Here is a 19,856-nt window from a genome sequence, read left to right as displayed (position 1 = left end):
GCAAGTTGAGGATCCAACATTGTCACTGCAGTCATTAAGGGCAAAACCTTAATAATTCCACATGTATAAAAATTCCTCCTGAGAGCAAAAAAGTTATGTACACTCTACAACTCGCATCATGAGGCTAGTGTATACTTGATACCCAAACCAAACAGCAGTGTGAGAAGGGACCAACACAGGACGCTCTCCTTCATGGACATAAGTGAAAAAAAAAAAAAAATCCTAAATGCTATGGTTTCAGTTCAAATCCAGCAGTGCATTAATACATAACCCACTGCGGAGTTCTCGACATGAGGCAGTGGGTCAAGAATCCGACTACTGTGACTTGGGTTGCCGTGGAGGTGCAGGTTTGATCCCTGGCCTGGCACAGTGGGTTAAAGGATCTGGCATTGCCACAGCTGCAGCATTAAGTCACAGCTGTACCTCGGGTTCGATCCCTTGCCTGGGAACTTCCATATGCTGTGGGTGGGGCCATAAAATATTTTTAAAAATAAATGACACACTATGAACAAACTGGTTTATTCCAGGAATTCAAGAATAATTACCATGTAATTGTCCATATAATCAGAAAAAACTGGAAAAAACCCTGAGATCATTTCAGATGCAGAAAAGACATGTAGTAAAAATCAAGAAGCAAATACGATTTAAAACAGAACTCCCAGCAAATTTTTCAAGGCAGACAATGCAAGGACAATCAGTACACAGCTCCTACTCAGTCTTGTTCTGGAAGTTCTAACAAAATAAGCAAAAAGAACTGAAAGCTATAAGGATAACAAAGAAACAATCATAACTGTTACTAGAATTAGAGTGTAGCAAGGTGATGACTTTACAAAAATCAACTGTATTTCTACATATTGCAACACAGGAGATATCATTAAAAGATATACCCCAACAATAGTAAAAGAATACAAGGTACCTAGAAACAAACACACCAAAAGCTACGTCAGACTTTAGGAAGAAAGTTAGAAACGTTACTGATAAACATTAAAGGAGATCTACGTGATGGAGGGAGAGATGTAACGAGGTGGCATCATCAGAGAGATGCAAGTCCTCCCGAAGCTGATGTACTGACTCCGTTCCGCCCGAAATTCCAACAGCCTTCTTTGTGAACTTTTAAAAGCTAATTCAAAAACCCGTGCAGGAAAAAAAACATTAAGATACTTCTGAAGAAAGAAAGGGCTTGACGTTATCTCAAGGACAGACAGACACATGAGCCCGTTCCAGTAGAAAGCTCAGATACAGACCTGTGCCTGCGTAGAAACTTGACCTGACTGTGGACGCGCCGCAGATCAGTGGGCAAGGACTGTTCAATACATGGTGCTGGGCCACCACTGGAGGCTACTGTACTGGACAGTGTGGGTCTAGAGGGTACAGTATTCTTGGATGACAGGGGCTGCAGCACATGTACTGATGGCTATTGAATTTTTTCAGGCAGACCCCTCCTCTGTCCAGTGTGGTGAGCTCCATGAAAGGTACAAGATAGGTGCCAGGGCGCTGCAGGTACAACTTCCCTACACTGCAGTGCAGAGACAAGCAAGGGGATTCCTCCCTTTACAAGGCTTGATGGGAAGGAGTCGGAGTGGTCAGCAGAAAGGACAAAGTTCACGCTACCGCCCTCAATGGCTCTCTTTTTCACCTCTGCAGAACCTCTCGCCAGCTTCAGAGTCATACATGAGCAGACCCTTTCAGGAACGAGAGAATGTTTTTTCTTTAACAGGGGCTGCATTGCCCCAGCAGGAAATTAACTGACAGAGGAAGGAAATCAGAGATGCTTAGTCCTACACTGTGGTGTCACTCTGATAATGAGAAAAAATACTGGCACTTACAAAGTCCACAAAATCTGGCTTTCTTATTAAAGTAAATGAAACCTAACTTATTGGGCATCATTGGATCCACAGCATAAAACAATTTTCTGAATGTTTTACTAAACCATGACATAATTCAGCAAATAAACAGTGCATACAGTGATGGATCTGGAGGGAAATACTCAACATGTTTGCTAAATTAAAACTGGAACCTCCAAACTGGATGCAACTTCAGAAAGAAGAACATGCACACTAATAATCTGGTAAAACCAAAGATATCTGTTCCTTAAGTTGAAAAACAGTACGAATTTTGTCATTATTTAACCTTTATATTTTTAAAGTAGGCTATACTACTGCTAAATTATAAGACTTTTTATATTCTTCTTGTGGGAAAATCACCATCACTTTCTCCAAATCCTCTACCACTTCTAATACACACTTTAAGAGATTAAATGATATTTTTAGTCTCTGATGGCTTGGGTAAGAATTTCCAAGGCATTCTTTTCCCAGTGAGAAATGAATTTTTTTTTTTTTTTTGAATTGTAAAGGAATAAACAAAAGAGGAGGAGTGGCCTAAAGCACAGGGTTTGGAAAAGACGTATTTAGGTGAGTCCCCCATAGGCCCTTGGCTTCGGTATTATTGTCTCCGAGCCTCATTTATCTCATTTGCAAGGTAAAGCTACTTACTATGATCTGTTTCACATATTCTTGGAAGAATCAATTACTGGCACACTCAACAGTCTCTACTATTTTCTCCTTTCGCACTTGCTAAAAGGAAAAAGTCTGTTTTGCTTCATGTCAAACAGACTTTTCCTGAACTAGTCCAGTGTGTGGACTATTGTACAGGGATGAAGTGTCCTCCAAAAACTCATGTCCATCTGGAACCTGTGAAAGTGACCTTATTTGGAAATGAGGTCTTAGCGGATATAACAGAGTTAAGATGAGGTCATGCTGGAAGACAGTGGGTCCTAAGTCCAATGACTGGTATCCTTATAAGAAGGGCAAGTGAAGACAGAGACAGGAATGGCCCTGGGACCACAGAGGGAGATGCTGGAGTTATGCTGACAGCAGCCAGCAAGTGCTAGGCACTGCTGGCCACCTCCAGCAGCTAGGAAGCGGGAAGAAGCGGTCGCAGAGCCTTCAGAGAGAACAAGGCCCTGCTGACACTTTCATTTTGGACTTGCAGCCTCCAGAACTGAGAAAGAATAAATTCCTGTTGTTTTAAGGCACCCAGTGCGTAGCACTTTACAGTGACCCTAGGAAATTAAGACAGTCCTAATTTCTAAAAGAAACACAAAGCATTTTGTTTCATCTCCCACAAAGAAAAAACACACCATGTCCTTTGCTATGGCTGAATAACAGCTGGCAGATTCCAATCTTGTCTGATGGGGGTTTTCCAAGAATACCTTTTAGGAGTATGTTAGTTAGGGCTGTTTACAAGTGACCAAAACGTAAGTAAAACAGGCTTTAACTAACTCAAAAGGTCAGAGAAGGATGAGTTATATTAGTGGATCCTGATTTCCCAGAAAGATAAGCAAGAAAGACAAGCACCCCTGAGACAGGACCCATCTGGAAGCGGCTCTGGAGTCACTGAAGGCAGGGCTCACCATCTGGTTCCCCCTGTGGAGTCGCTTCATTCTTTTCTCTTTCCAGCTGCAGCCTGTTTTCAGCCAGCAGTGTCCAAGTTTTACGGTTCACAGAGTTTATCCCCAAAGAAAGGCTACTTCCATGATCTAGGTCCCCAAGTCCAAAAAGCCCAGAGGAGCATTTTGAGTGGCCAGAGCTGGGTAGCGGTCCATTCCCAAACTAGGGGCCCGGTGGCCGGGCAGCTACTGGAGAAGGGCATGGATGGAGACAACCTAACAAGGAACAGCCCTAGTTTCTTTCCCTGATAAAGTAGATAGACTCTTTTCATTTACCCCAAATTCTAACTAACATGTTAAGGTAAAGGGAGCGAGCAGGAGAGGAGACATCATTTTAAAGGCAGATACAGGAGTTCCCGTCGTGGCGCAGTGGTTAACGAATCCGACTAGGAACCATGAGGTTGCGGGTTCGGTCCCTGCCCTTGCTCAGTGGGTTAACGATCCGGCGTTGCCGTGAGCTGTGGTGTAGGTTGCAGACGCGGCTCGGATCCCGCCCTGCTGTGGCTCTGGCCTAGGCCGGTGGCTACAGCTCCGATTCGACCCCTAGCCTGGGAACCTCCATATGCCGTGGGAGCGGCCCAAGAAATAGCAACAACAACAACAAAAAAGACAAAAAGACAAAAAAAAGACAAAAAAAAAGGCAGATACAGGTACAATTTGAACGTTAGAAGCAGTAAGAGATAAATCACGGAGTTCCCGTCGTGGCGCAGTGGTTAACGAATCCGACTAGGAACCATGAGGTGGCGGGTTCGGTCCCTGCCCTTGCTCAGTGGGTTAACGATCCGGCGTTGCCGTGAGCTGTGGTGTAGGCTGCAGACGCGGCTCGGATCCCGAGTTGCTGTGGCTCTGGTGTAGGCCGGTGGCTATAGCTCCGATTCAACCCCTAGCCTGGGAACCTCCATATGCCGCGGGAGCGGCCCAAGAAATAGCAACAACAACAACAACAAAAAAGACAAAAGACAAAAAAAAGAGAGAGAAATCACATTAACAATCCATGCAATCCATTGATAAAGGACTTGAGGGAGGAGCCAGTAAGCATATAAACAGGATGCTTTGTGTATGTAAGTATAAATAAAGCAATTTTCACAGTTGGAATTACTGAAAAAACAAGTTTCTCTGTTCAAAAGAACAGAAGCAGGAGCTCCCTTAGTGGGTCAGTGGTTAACAAACCCAACTGGAAACCATGAGGATGCAGGTTCGATCCCTGGCCTTGCACTGTGGGTTAAGGATCCAGCGTTGCCATGAGCTGTGGTGTAGGTCACAGACGCAGCTCAGATACTGAGTTGCTGTGGCTGTGGTGTAGGCCAGCAGCTACAGCTCCCATTCGATCCCTCACCTGGGAACTTCCATGTGCCCACAGGTGCGGCCCAAGAAAGCAAAAACAAGCAGAAGAGATGAAGTCAAGCAACTATTTTTATTTGAAGATTTACTTTAAAGAAATTTTTATCTCTTGGTGGTAAAGGAACCATATTTCATTGGCAATAAACATCTGACTGCGTTGTGTGAGCAGGACACTGAAGCGCCCGAGATTGTTTTGAGAGATAATTAGATTCAACATACAACTTGTAACTTTCTTAGACGTAATCACTTACCGTAGTACTGGGGTTCCGATCAGCTCGACTGAGTTCAAAAGAATTTATTTTATGGGCACTCATGTCATCAGTGTCGGCAATGACATAATGTCTCGGAGAGTAAGCATCAGATAAGGTCTCGAGCAGCCTCAGGATCTCAGTGGTGTGTCCACCTGGAAAAAATATTGAGAGGCCTAAGATGAAGAAACCCAATAAAATGTAGTCTATACCTGTATAATGAATATTACTGAGCCTTAAAAAGGAAGGAAATTCTGATGCATGCTACAACATGGATGAATCTTGAGGACATTACGTGAAGTGAAATAAGCCAGTCACAAAAGGACAAATACGGTATGATTCCATGTACATGAGGTACCCAAGAAGTAGTCACCTTCATAGAAACAGGAAGTAGAATGGTGGTTGCTAGGCACTGGGAAGTGGGAGAACAGGAAATTATTTGTTTAATGAATACAGTCTCAGTGTGGGATGATAAAATATTTCTGGAGGAGTTCCCGTCGTGGCTCAGAGGAAATGAATCTGACTAGTATTCAGGAGGACACAGGTTCAATCCCTGGCCTCACTCAGTGGGTTAAGGATCTGGCGTGGCTGTGAGCTGTGGCATACATCTGTCTGACTACATTATAATAATGCTATGCTTCGTGTATTTCTCGAAAGACAGACAGAATATTTGTCAACAATAATCTATGCCCCATATAAATACTACTTTTATATGGGGGAAGAGGATAATAAATAACAATAATAATAAATGTATAAAAATAAAATCAGTGCGAGAAGTAGGTTGTACAACTGTACTAGTTGAATATGGAGACATATAAGACACAAGTCTTGTCATCCAGAAGCCTGATGGGGGAGTTCCTGTCATGGTGCAGTGGAAACGAATCTGACTAGGAACCATAAGGTTGTAGGTTTGATCCCTGGCCTTGGTCGGTGGGTTGAGGATCCAGCGTTGCCCTGAGCTGTGGTCACAGACACGGCTTGGATCTGACGTGGCTGAGGCTGTGGTGTAGGCGGGCGGCTACAGCTCTGATTAGACCCCTAGCCTGGGAACCTCCATATGCCACGGGTGTGGCCCTAAAATAGCAAAACAAAACAAAACAAAAGAAGCCTGATGGGAAAGGGGTAGGACACACACAAATAAAGAGCAAGGCAAGACCACAAGAAAAATTAAAATGAGGGGTTTGGCCAAGCAGACGGTTGTGAAAAGTCAATGCCCTCAGCAGAGAGATCCCTGGGAAAGGCTGGAACGACTTGAAAGGTGAAGCTAATGGACAGTCAGGAGTCAGGAGGCTGCTGGCTGGGGTCGGGGGGCGGGCGTTATTAGGACATGAGAAGGCAAGACCTGCGATGTGTGTTCAGGAGATGGTGGGGATACTGGGAAGAAAGATGAGGGAAGAAAGAGCAGGAAAGTTGGCTGGAAGATGGGAAGAGGGCTGCTGAGGGCTGCTGCGCCGTGAAGCAGCATCAGGGAGGCCTAAGCATCCACCCCACGGCTCAGATCCTCAGCCAACAGCGGTCTCGGCTCTCTCAGGTCGGCAAGTATTTACCGGCCTTACCCAACCAACGTATGTTCCACTTCTGAAATCATACCATCTCCAGAACTTGAATATTTTACTTTGAAAACCATGAATTTAAAAGTCAACTGTGTCCACGGAGGTGTCCTTCAGGGATTAAAAAAAAACCCCAAGGAACACTGACCCATCACGTCAACTGTGCATCGATTAAGCAAAGCCATGGAACTCCCTGAGAAAGAGCCCTATGCTTCCCATTTAACCGCACAATCGCTCGGCCAGGTTGATGTCTTTTTTTTTTTTTGTCTTTTGTCTTTTTGTTGTTGTTGTTGCTATTTCTTGGGCTGCTCCCGCGGCATATGGAGGTTCCCAGGCTAGGGGTTGAATCGGAGCTGTAGCCACCGGCCTATGCCACAGCCACAGCAACGCGGGATCCGAGCCGCGTCTGCAACCTACACCACAGCTCACGGCAACGCCGGATCGTTAACCCACTGAGCAAGGGCAGGGACCGAACCCGCAACCTCATGGTTCCTAGTCGGATTCATTAACCACTGGGCCACGACGGGAACTCCCAGGTTGATGTCTTTAACATCCTTGGGTCCGTGCCTCTGCTCACATGGTGAAGCACCCCACCTCCTGCCTCCCACACGGCTGCAAAAACTTTCAACAGTCATGCAGTGAACATATCAGATAATCAAATTAAGCATGTGTTTTCTTCAAATGCATCTATTTTCTCATAGTAGAAAAAGGAGGGAGTTCCCGTCATGGTGCAGTGGAAATGAATCCGACTAGGAACCACGAGGTTGCGGGTTCGATCCCTGACCTCGTTCAGTGGGTTAAGGATCCAGTGTTGCCATGAGTGAGCTGTGGTGTAGGTCGCAGACGCAGCTTGGATCTGGCGTGGCTGTGGCTGCAGTGTAGGCCAGCGGCTACAGCTCCCTCCAATTAGACCCCTAGCATGGCAACCTCCATATGCTGTGGGTATGTCCTGAAAAAGACACCCCCCCCCCAAAAAAAAGAAAGAAAAAAAAAGGAAAGGTTACTCTCCAGATTCCAGAAGGAATGAGATATACACATAAAATAGGCACAGAATAAGTGCAACAGGAATTAGAATCATACTTTATAACTTGTCACCCATCTTCTTATTTAGGGCAAGTAATTTACACATCTGACTTATGCCTAAGCATTTTAGTTTTTAACTCTGAAAAAATGTGGTGCTTTGCAAAGTAGGTACTTGTTTTCACAGCTGGAACAGTGAAGGATATAACCTAATATACACAACATCTGCCACTGCAATTAAAGCTTCATTTTATCTAAGTTTTTTTTTTTTTTCTTGAAAGGAAACCCTCACTGAACCCATTCTTTGAACATTTAACCTGGTTTACTGAATAAAGTGTTACAATGATGGGCTTTGTCTTCCATGCTGCTCTTGTATGACGATCCTTTGTGAATGAAATCTCAGTTCTATCTTAAAATGTACCCGGAATCCAATCACTTCTGTGGCCTCCTCTGCCAGCGCCCTGTTCCTGGCCACATGGCTCTCACATGGGTCATGACCCATGTGAGAGCCATGTGGCCAAAACCCTCCAACGGCTCCCCTCTGCACATGGAGGAGAAGCATGCTGTCAGCTGAGCCCCTGCTACCGCCTCTTGGACCTCATCTGCCTCTTCCCCACTTGCTCCGTCTGCATCAGCCGCTCTGGCCTCCGTGCTGTTGGGTTATCTGTCACCTCCCCAGGGAGGTTTTCGCTGACAGTTCTGCCCCAAATGCATCTCTTCTGCTCTCCTTCATAGTATTTATCACCATATAACTTCCAGCGCAGTCTATCCAGTTTTGTTTTTGTCTCCCCCTTCCCTTGCTCCCCCAGAAGGGCAACATCATGATAGCAGGGATTTGGGTTCATTTTGTTGCTTCTGTACCTCCAGTGCCTAGAAATTAGTAAGCGATCTCATTACTGAATGAATGGATGGATGAGAGTTTGGTATTAGCTCTAAAAATGCCTAAGGAGACCATACAATGTTTCAAAGAAAAGCAGTAATTTTGACTGATGTTCTTTGGATATAAGCGATTGGTTAGTAATACTTTCTGGTACGATTTAATGTTTTTGGGGGGCGTTCCCATCATGACTTCAGTGGTAACCAACTCGACTAGTATCCATGAGAATGTGGGTTTGATCCCTGGCCTCGCTCAGTGTGTTAAGGATCCGGTGATGCCATGAGCTGTGGCGTAGGTCACAGATGTGGCTCGCATCTGGTGTTGCTGTGGCTGTGGTGTAGGCCGGCAGCTGTAGCTCTGATTGGACCCCTTGCCTGGGAACTTCCATATGCCACAGTGCAGCCCTAAAAAAGACCAAAAAAAACAAAAAAAAAGATTAAATGCTTTTCGGTAGTCAAGGTAAACACTGAAAATGCCTTCTTCGTCCTCCCAAGCGTTGGGCATGAACTATTAAACTATTCCTCTGACTCCAAGACTCTCTCTGACTTGGACGACTCTTTGAGGTCCCTGGTCTCTCCGTATTCTGAATGGTTTGAATGGCAGAGGGCACCACTCGCCAGGCAAATTCTCAATCTTAGTTTTCATTCCCAGTCCATCAAATCTAATAATGTGCAAGCAAATGGCTCTAACATCCACCCATCCAACCATCCATCCATTTTTTTCAAGCCTGAAACCTGGACATCATTTTTGAGCCTGCCTTTCCCTCACCCTTCCCTTTCAATCCACAAGGCCAGTGATTTTTATATCCTAAATCTCATTTAAATGCATATATTTCTCTCCATCCCGACATTCATCATCCCCAGTCAGGCTGTCATCATCTGTCATGTGTATTAGTCAAAAGGCTCCCACTTGTCTCGCTACCTCAGTCTCTGTCAAGACATTCTCTTGGCAATGCAGGCTGAATGATCTTTGTGAAAGCTCAGATTGAACTGGGTCACTTTCCACTTAAAAATACTTTAAAAGATTTCTTTGCTACCAGGACTATCAGTGGTCACCATTTATTAAACGCTTTAACCATATACCAAGCAATCTGTCGTCCCCGCCCCATTGGCACGGTGGGTTAAGGACCTGACGTTACCGTGACCACAGCTGTGGCATAGCTTGCAGCTGTGGCTGGGAATCATTCCCTGGCCTGGGAACTTCTATATGCTGTGGGTACAGCCAAAAAAGAAAAACCAAACAAAAAAAAACCCACTTTATTTTTACTTTTTTTCCCTTTTTATAGCTGCACTTGTGGCATATGGAAGTTCCTGGGCTAGGGGTCAAATCAGAGCTACAGCTGCTGGCCTACACCACAGCAACACCAGATCTGAGCCACATCTGTGACCTGGCAGCATCCTGTGGGATCCTTAACCCACTGAGTGAGGCCAGGGATCGAACCCATATCCTCACAGAGACCATGTCAGGTTCCTAACCCACTGAGAGACAACGAGAATTCCAGCCACTTTAAATACTACCATACCTAGTCTCTCCTCACCTTGTCCCAGCCCACATTTTTCCAGGTGGAACCAGAACGAGGCTCAACGAGGTTAACTAATTTGCCCAAGATCACCAAATTAGTTAAGCAGCAGAAATGTGATTCAACCAACATGATGTCAATTGAGGGGCATGTGGTCCTACCCCCCTGCATGGTAGGAATCAGCAGAGTAGTGCCAATAGCTTCACAGAGCAGGTTTAAAACACATTTCAGTACCTGCACTGGGCTCACGGCCCCCCATCAAACTCAGTGAAAGAGTGCTGTCCTACGTCTGGCCATTCCTTCCACACCCTCCCAGCCCTCAAAGCCTCAGCTCCTCCCTGTCTGGCATATTCTTAGTCATCTTTCAAGTCTCTGTTTGGCATCACTTCTTCCTGGAAGCTTCCCACTCGCGTTCAGATAAAGTGGGGCCCAGCCTGAACGTCCATGGCCGTTTGCTCTTCCCAGGTTAAAGCACTTATCTCATTGTGGCAAGTATCCATCTGGTTTTTTGTTTTCTGTTAGCTTTTCTATACTATCCACTGCATTCACTGTGTACCTTTCACACTGCTTGGGTCAATTCAACACGCAGTGGCAAGTAGCGTTGGTCGGTTTTATTACGTCCAGGGCTTAGCTTAGTGCCTGGCCTCTCCGATGGCTCATTAAGTGAATGAAGGCATTCATTATACTTGAACATAGGTTTAGAACATTTGCTCCTCAAGATTCTATCTGGATGCAATCGCCTGGCATTTCGAAATGTACTCAGTATGAGCACGAACGGCTCCGTCAGAGCTGTCCATTAAAGGTGTAAGCCCCTACAGAGGGAGCGCACTCCGTTTGGATTCTATTACCCAATTCCACAGGTTTGTTGTTCATTCTCTGACACAAGAGCCTACGTGAGTGTTGTTCTCCTGTTAGCAGTTAATTGTTTTTAATCCTCGCGGATTGTATATATGTACATTTATAAATGTGGCCATTTGCTTTGTCTCTTCTATCATGCAGTATTCGTGACTCCTCAACTAAATCCTAAACGCCTGGATTAATAATGCAAAACAGCAATTTTTATTCAGGGAAATTGCATGTTAGCATCAGCAAGCTTTTGCGTCCTCTGTGTTCACTAATAGTTTGTTAGAAAAATACACGCTACAGAGAAGCTTAATTACAGGCAAGTGTAAATTACTCATTTGTCATTAAAGACGCGGCCTGGGCCGCGTTGGCAGACCAGCATTTTGCCCAGGCTGGGCAGACCCGCCCCGTGCACGCAGAAAAAACTACAAATCTCAGCATGCAATGCTGCACAAAGTGCTAGGGGCCCGGCGAAGAGCGCCGCGGGGCATCCTGGGGTTTGTAGTGCCAAACTCGAGCCCTCCAGTCGCCGCGCGGATACTCACCAGACCCAGCGACCACCAAGAGGCTGAGAGACCGCCGAGGCACAGCGGCGCGGGGACGCAGGACTACCCACAGCCGCACTGCCAGCAGCACGGCCAGGGCTGCCCCCGCCGCGGCGAGGATAAGGGCGCCACCCATTCAAACAAAAGACGCATGCGTGCTACCCGCAGGCGTCGGCCGCCCAGGAGCGGTCAAAGTTCGATCTACGGGCGCTGCGGAGACTCAAACTCCGAGCGTGCGCGTCCTGGTGGGCGGGGCTTGCTTGCGGTGGGAGGAGTTTAGGGCCAGATGCGGAAGCCCGCGCGGGAAGGTTCCGCCCGCGGTCCTGCGGCACTCGGCGCGCCTGCTGCCCGCGCGGGTGCTGGAGTTAAAGCGCTGGAGAAATTGGATTTCCGCCAGTGAGGAGGTCACCTGTGCGCCCTAAAGGCCCGGAGTTCCCAAGTTAGCAGGTGTTCCAGCTCCGCCAACTTTGTGAATTTCACCAGAGGTCAATGGCATGTATATATTTTAAATATATATATATATATAATTTCACCTGGGATCAGTGGCATACATACCTATTTTGAATGCCAAGGGAAATGTTTCCATTGCACTTGCAGACGTTACTGAAAATGTTTGCCAGTAAAAGGTGCCTTGGTACAAAAAACCGAAATTAGGGTCCTCATCCAAATCTGGATGTTTTCCCAACACTCATGTTTTTAACTTTTCTAGGTGTTTTCAGACCAGGCTAGCTGAGAGTGATCACCTCAAATTATGCCAGGATCCGAAGGGGAAGGGAAGCCCAGTGGCTCAAGGTAGTGAGATAGAGGTGTCATCTCATATTTATCCAGTTGACTTTATCACAAAGGAAATGCTTCCCCCAATCCCAGTTCTGCTCGTTTTTATATTTACTCAATCCACATTGCAGAAATACAAGACTACTGAGATTAGAGAAGCCCCTTCATCCCAAGTGTAATTTGCCTTCAGTCCCCTCTAGAGCTGCAAGTTAGAGAGGACAAGTATACAGATGAGTCAACCAGTCCAGAATGGTGAAACAGCTTGCCCAAGTGAAATAGTGGCAGATCTAGGTTTAGAAGCTAGAAATCCTAACTCCTGCTGCATGAGAGTGTTATTCCTTTGATCAATTCAATTGCTTAGTTATCTCAGTTTAGAAGCCTAGAATGTGGGGTGTTTTGTGTTGTGTTGTCTTCAATGGAGCCACTGAATCAGAATCTCCAGGTGAGAGACCTGGGATCAGCTCCTCTAACCAATGTGTTAATTTCTACCAGCAGGCAATGTTGGGAAACTGTCAGGGACTTTGTAGGGTCATTTTCTGACTAAGGGTCCTCACAGCACTTCTTATATTCAGTCTTCCATCAAATCTTCCTAACCATCCATCCTAATAATAAGGCCCCAAGGTGAATACTACTTCCCTCTTTATAAAGAATTCTTTAAAAGTTCAATGATTTGCCTACAATTACTTAGCTATTAATTGTGGGCTTAGAAGCCAATGCCTCTCAAAGTTTGATGGAATCAAACAAACTCATTGTTGGAAGTCCAGAGGTAGGGCCTCTGCCACAGTATGAAAAACAGCTTAAGAACCTTACAAAGGATGTAGTTTTCTTTCATCAGCCCCTCTGCCATTCCTAGCAATGACATACACCCGGGACTCTCTCCCCTCCTAGTTAAAGGAAGACATTCGTGGTCTTAGAAATTACATCTAGGCAGAGTAGTCTCGAGTTCAAGAGGGTATCTTGTCATTGGGGTTTTTTTTTTTTTTTTTTTTTTTAAGGGTGAGGAAACCTTTCCAGAACCTCTCACAGCAGACTTTTACTCCTTCTGGCCACATCGCTATCACTTGCTCACACACACGTACAAGGAAGGAGACCACAAAGCTGGCTGGGGTAGGGTGGAGATGACACACAAGGCACCTGTGGTATCTGGCTCTTTGCTGGAGGGTGGGTACTGAACCAATGGGCCTTGTCTTGGAAAGGAGGAAGTTAGAGGAGGGTGGAGCCCTGAGATGATTGTTGGATCAGCATAAAAGTGTTTGGCTGGCTGCGAAGATAATGTGAGACGGTGTTGTAAACAGTCACAGGCAAGGGAGCTCTTGGGTGTATTAATAATGTCCAGGCCGCAGAAGACACCCCCCCTCTCTTCTCCAATACTTATCCCCTCCCTACTATCATAACCCACACGTGTATGAAAAATCAGTTTGCCCATACTTGGCGTGGGGGCTGGAATGAATAGGGGTGATGGAGCATTTAGGGGCTGCCAGTCATTCGGAGAATCAGAGGGTGGAGCAGCAGACCTTGTTTGGAGCTGCTGGTTGTGTTATTTTGAGTTAAGGCTAGGGTCACACTCTTCAGTGTTCCTGACAAGGAAGTCGAGCCCTGCAGGGAGGAGCTGGGTGGCAGGCAGAGACAGGAAGAAAGTTGCAAACTCCTGAACAAAACACATGTCTGCCAGGTGAGCTGAGTCCTGGGCTATGACAGGCATGGAGCTTCGATAATCAAGAGGTCAAGAAGCTGTGCTGGATTAAGCAGAAAAGGCTGGGCCCAGCGGGAGGAAGCAACAACTCAAATCTCCCTTGGGGCGGTAAGTTGCCCTGCCAATGCAGATAACAGGTGTGCCGAGGTAAATTGTAGTGCTGCGAAAAGCATAAAAATGTATTGATTGATTAACTGAATAATAATATTGAGCCGTAACCAATCGTAAAGTCTTCTTGGGATGTGATTTTTATTATCTTTTAAAATCTGTTTTTGAAAGTTTCTGTGACAACGATCTCTTATTCATGGATATTTTAAAAATTAAGATTATTTTGCACTATTGAGTAGAATTGTACTTGTTAATTTATTTAGCATGCTTAATGAGCACCAGCTATGTGCTAGATTTAGGCACAAGGGATCTCATAGGAGTAGGACAGCAGTCCGGACAAGGACCTTAGACTAGGAACGTGACAGTGAGAGGTAGAAGAAGGAAGATTTGAGATACGGTCGATGGATAGAGTCAGTAAGACTTGTTGATGGATTAGATATGGGAATCAAGGTGTCCCTTCGATTTTTGGCTTCAAAACTGATTGGATGGTGTCCTCTGCTAAGAACAGACAGGAAGAGAGACAAACTTTTGTGACTGGAGAAAGAGGAGGAGAGGATGAAAATGAGGTTTTCTGTTTTGGATGTTAGTTGGAAGAGCCTGTTCAGCTTCCAAGTGATTATGTCCAATTGGCAGTTTATGTACAAATCTGCAGCTTAGGTCAGAGCTAGAGGATAAATTTAGAGTTCAGCCTATAGATGGTATTTAACGCCATGGGACTGGGTGAGATCACCTAGGGAGGGAGTTTAGGTCCATCCTGTCCAAGAGAACTTTCTGCAATGATGGAAATATTTTATGTCCATGTTACCCGCCATGCACATGTGCCCATGAATTTAACTTTATTTCATTTAAATTATTTTAAATTTAAATAGATACATCGACAAGTGGCTACTGTATTAGACAGCTCAGGATAGAGAAGAGTCTGGTGTCATTAACATGCAGAGGTCTGGTAAAGAGACCGGGTTGGCACAGAAGATGGAGAAGGAAAAGCCGGGGAGATCGGAGGGAAATCAGGAAAGAGGGGAGTCCACAAACACCAAGAGAGGAAAATGATTCGGGACCAGGAATGCAGTTAGCTCTGTCACCTGCTTCTGATAGGGGGCATCAGGTGGCCTGGGAACAAATCAGTCCCTGGGACTCTAAACAAGAGCAGCATTTCCATGGAGTGATGGTTGTGGAAGGCAGAGAGAAATGGGCAGAGGAGAGAATGGGAGACGAAGAAAAGCAGCGTCTGTGGACAGTTGTTTCAAGTTTTTCTTTGGTGGAGAATGGATAAATTGGATGGGGAAATGGAGGAACATTTATAATCAAGGAAACATTTTTGAAGATAGGCATTAACTCCCATAGTCATTTGATGTTAAAAATGATCCAATAGAGGAAAATTGATGCAGGAGAGAAAGAGAGTGAGAACAGAAACACATTTATTTATTTATTTATTTATTTATTTTTGTCTTCTTGCCATTTCTTGGGCCGCTCCCGTGGCATATGGAGGTTCCCAGGCTCGGGGTCGAATCGGAGCTGTAGCCGCTGGCCTATGCCAGAGCCACAGCAACGTGGGATCCGAGCCGCATCTGCAACCTACACCACAGCTCACGGCAACGCCGGATCGTTAACCCACTGAGCAAGGGCAGGGACCGAACCCGCAACCTCATGGTTCCTAGTCGGATTCGTTAACCACTGCGCCACGACGGGAACTCCCCACATTTTGGTATTAAATGAAAAGGGTTGAAATCTAGAATGCAAAGAGAGTGATTGGGCTTTAAGAGAAGGGACTCTCTGTCCATGGTAACAGGATGGAAGGTAGGAATATGGAAACAGATACTGGGAGGTTTGTAGAGCTGGTGGTCAATACGTAAGGGTGTGGAGACTAGGGATGCAGAAGAGCATGAGAAGCTCAAGGAGAAAGAAGCTGTGAAATAATCTTCTTGAAGAGTAATTGGTACACTCAGCGGGATCAGCCTAGGATTTCTGGGCAGATGGGAATGCCCCATTTGAAGCTTATGATAACAAATACAGAGAAAAACCGGTCAGCATGGTTTTATATCTTTCTCGCCCACTGGAAAAGACAGACAGTTGACTTTAACCAGAGTTAGATTTCTGAGAGGTGAATGCACTAGAGAGAGAAGGTTCTTTGCAAGGGAGTAAGGTCCATGGACTTTGCTCTGGACACAGTGGAAAATGAAGACAGGGGCGTGGAGGTGAGGCAGTGGATGAGTCGTGGAAGAGTGTAAGTAGTCAGTGGATTGGAGACTAAAACAGCTGCAATGAGAAACTGGAGTCAGTGACCTAGACCGGTAAGGGGTGGGGGTCAGATAGGGGGATGCTTGAAGTCAATATTGTGTTATGGCTGGTGGTAGTATTTACGGAGTGACAGTAGGAATGGATGAAAAAGATCACAGGGGGTCCCCCACATGGATGCTGACGTCACTGGGGAGTGGGAGAGAAAGAAAGTGAGCTAGGAGCTCAAGTCTTCAAAGAGTAAGAGGTGGGAAGACGACAGCCACTAAAAAGGGCATCAGTTATAAGCTGGACATCTTCCTGTCCCTCCAGACCCATTTTCTCCTTCCCACTCACTGCCCCGGGAGCTCAAACCTGGATTAAATCAACAGGTTTCCTCGCTTTCATTTGTTGGTCGGGTTGGACCTATGGGGATCTTGAGCACCAAAGAGCCCCTCTTCCATGTGGCCTCTTATACACAGCTCTCTGCGTCTCGGTCCCAGGGCTCCTTTTGCTGGTTCCTTCAGGCCTAGGGGTGGTGACGGTGCCACTGTTACTAACCCTGGGGCTCTGCACAGTCCTTGTGCCTCCCTTACCTTATTCATACCTTTGTAAGTACAGTTGACCCTTGAGCCACATGGGCTGGAACTGTGGGAATCCACTTGTAGATGAAGATTTTTCAGGGGTAAGTATTTCAGCACGAATGATCCCTGGTTGGCTGAATCTGTGGGTGTGGGAACGGTGGCTGGAACCACAGATGTGGAGGGCCCCCCATGGGTCATACTCGGGTTTTGACTGCCTAGAGGGCTGGTACCGCCATTCCCACTTCGTTCAAGGGTCAGCGGTGTCCCTTTATTAATGTGTCCTCCAGTGAACCTAATACAGAGGTGCCATTGGATCGTGATGGGGCACTGATATAAGGTGGTGCAGCTGCATGGTGAGAACTTCAGAGGAGCTGGAGTTTTGGAGAGAAGAAGGAGAAACGGTGAGGAAGCAGGGAAGGGGATGGGGAGGGATATCATCCCCACCTCCTGTGGGCTCGTCCCTGGCCTCTGTTTGGGCGACACGTCGAGGAAAGGCGGTGAGAGCAAGGCTGCAGCTTATGCAGTGACGTGGAGAAGATGTTCAGAAAGAAGTCGAAGCCGAAGGGGAAGTTTACAGGTTACAGATCAGCTCGGAGGTGCGGTTAAAGGGGTTGAAGGCTGATAAGGAACGGGAGTTGGGTCAGATCAGGGGACTTACAGGTAACTAGGCGGAGGAGATTCAGGATGATAGTAGCTCACCTGGGTGGCTTCTGGGGCCTGAGGCCAGGGGTGTTCAGCCCAACCAGCACCAAATGCATCTGCTGGCCGGGCTAGACCCAGGGGGTACAGAAGCAAGGCAGTGACAGGTAACACCCAAGCAGTGACTTAACAATGATCCTGGCTCTTACCTGAGCCTCCTAGAGAGAAGCCATCTTCCCACACACTCATGGGTTGCCTGGGAATGTGGGCCACCAGGAAGCCTGGCATCTAGGCCCTTCCCCAGCCTGCAATGTGCTTCAATCCTAATGACAGTAGTTAAGAAGATCAAAGCTTTCCTGCAAGAGCCACGGAGACCCACTCTGGTCAGCATCATGTTTGCCCAGGATGAGGTAGGATAAAGCTGGAAGGGAGTTCTTAGTCTTGGCCACAGACAGAACTGTGGCCACCAGGACTGCTGGTTGTATGCTTTACCATAAAGCTCTCTGGAAGGTTTGGATCAGTGACAGAAATTGTGCCAGTACAACCTGGATATCTGAGTTCTAGCCAAGACTTTTTTTTCATTGTCAAGTATACTTAATGTATACTCAAGTCACGACCTTTGCCCAGAGGAAGCCACTTCCTAGGACTCCTTGAATGCTGCCCCTTGAAAGCCATCGTTTAATCCTTAACTGGCATTTTACTGTGTGCTTCCTATGTGCCAAGCACTCCAAACGTGACCTAACAAATTTTATGCTCACAACAACCCCATGAGGTTGGCCTTATAATCGTCCCCATTGTGCAGGTGAAGGTACAGAAAGATCCATCTTTTGCTGTAGGTCCCGAAGCCAGGAACTGGCGGTCAGGATTCAAGAAAGCTCATACTCTTAGGCTCTACAATATCCTTAAGGGTATTTATTGTATATTTACACCAGCTGCTGGGCCATATGTTAAAGCAAGAGAGAAATACAATATCGCTTACTGTATCTGACTTTTCATTTATAAAATTAGAATAGGAGAAAAGGATTTTGAAAAATGGCTTTTATACATGCCAGTCAAGAGTTGCTCTTCTGTTTTCTAGGTTTTTCTCCAAGTTCATTCAAAAAGGATGCTGGATTATAGGTAGACAGACACAGTCTTTCTCCATATCCTAGGTATACATAGCTCACTCTTGACTGAAGCCTTTTTTAAGGTGAATGGACAGTGAAATTACTAGATATGCCCATTTTGTTTTCTCACTTTAATCCTTTTATCTCAGGAACACCTTTCCAGATAGGTTTATAAATCCCTTATCCCAGTCTTGAGCACTCCCAATGCCTTATCGGTGCCAAATTTAACAAGACATTAAAATCTTATTTAAAAATATGTTTCCAAATGATCATGGCAAGTATTATAGCACCCTATACTATTTACTGCTGACAACCCCAACAAAAGTAGCTCCTTTAATTTTCAAAGTTACCATATTTTCAGTTTTAGACTTACAAAGTAAGAAACAGTTCTGTTTCTGCACATGACACATACTGTCTTTGAAATCTGTTCCTTTTCTCCTCATCCCAACCTGCTCTTCCATAAAAGTTCTGCCCGTGGAGTTCCCGTTGTGGCGCAGTGGTTAATGAATCCGACTAGGAACCATGAGGTTGCAGGTTTGATCCCTGGCCTTGCTCAGTGGGTTAAGGATCTGGCATTGCCGTGAGCTGTAGTGAAGGTTGCAGATGTGGCTCGGATCCCGTGTTGCTGTGTCTCTGGCGTAGGCTGGTAGCTACAGCCTAATTGGACCCCTAGCCTGGGAACCTCCATATGCCGAGGGAGTGGCCCAAGAAATGGCAAAAAGACAAAAAAAAAAAGCTCTGCCCCAGCACCTCCATCTAGGCCATCCTTTCTTTTTCATCGTACATCTGCCCTTTCTCCCCTATCTTTCTTAAATTCTTTTCTGCTTCCATAGAGCTTTTGGTCCTTGATAATAGAAACATACACATTCTGTCTTCACTCCTGTCTGACTATACGTTATTCCTTAACTTTAAATGAAGGAAAAGCAATTCATACACATGAAAGTACAGGCAGTCTGCCATTTCGCAGGCAATTGTATCATTTCTCAACTACTTCTCACAATCGTCCTATGACCTTAAGTGCTGTTGTTATCCGCATTTTGTAGGTGAGGAAATTGAGGCTTTGCCACGCTAGGGCAACCCTGCTGGTGCTTTGATTTGACTTCCTCTGGATGTGCCATGGCCAGCTAGTGGCTTCGGGAATACAGTGATGTAACTTAGGGAAGGTAATGCAGAAAGCATGTCGCATTGAGGAGAAGGGGATGAAAAGAATGGAATTTACAGACATGCCACCTAAAGGTTAGTGTCATATTCTCTCTCGGACGTTTTGAGTGAATAATATGTGAATATACTTTACAACAGTGGCTGTGGTAGCTCTCGCTGTGCCCTTTATCCTGGTTTCTTCTCAGC

General features: G+C 45.9%; 2 protein-coding genes across 8 annotated transcripts in view; one reads left to right on the top strand and one right to left on the bottom strand.

Annotated features, from left to right (window-relative positions):
* Window positions 1–11,609, bottom strand: part of ALG14 (ALG14 UDP-N-acetylglucosaminyltransferase subunit) — a 160,842-nt gene extending 149,233 nt beyond the window's left edge. For 5 of the 6 annotated variants that reach the window (XR_007135610.1, XM_047785251.1, XM_047785252.1 and 2 more), the window contains exons 1-2: window positions 11,392–11,609; window positions 5,041–5,192 (exon numbers count right to left, since the gene is read on the bottom strand). Coding sequence is in view for 5 of the 6 variants with exons in the window: in XM_047785251.1 (XP_047641207.1) it covers window positions 5,041–5,192; window positions 11,392–11,527 (288 nt within the window). In the remaining variant the exon portion in view is untranslated. The remainder of the gene's footprint in view (window positions 1–5,040; window positions 5,193–11,391) is intronic. The other variant, XM_047785249.1, reaches the window with a different exon arrangement.
* A 90-nt stretch (window positions 11,610–11,699) lies between these two features.
* The window catches only part of TLCD4 (TLC domain containing 4), a 105,923-nt gene continuing 97,766 nt past the window's right edge, over window positions 11,700–19,856 (top strand). Inside the window, exon 1 of one of the 2 annotated variants that reach the window (XM_047785236.1) lies at window positions 11,700–11,876. The gene's annotated coding sequence lies outside the window, so the exon portion shown is untranslated. Of the gene's footprint in view, window positions 11,877–13,908; window positions 13,967–19,856 lie in introns of those variants that run through there. The other variant, XM_047785235.1, reaches the window with a different exon arrangement.

This window comes from Phacochoerus africanus, chromosome 6 (assembly GCF_016906955.1).
Source record: "Phacochoerus africanus isolate WHEZ1 chromosome 6, ROS_Pafr_v1, whole genome shotgun sequence".
Taxonomy (NCBI): domain Eukaryota; kingdom Metazoa; phylum Chordata; class Mammalia; order Artiodactyla; family Suidae; genus Phacochoerus; species Phacochoerus africanus.
This window is presented reverse-complemented; position numbering and strand designations above follow the sequence as displayed.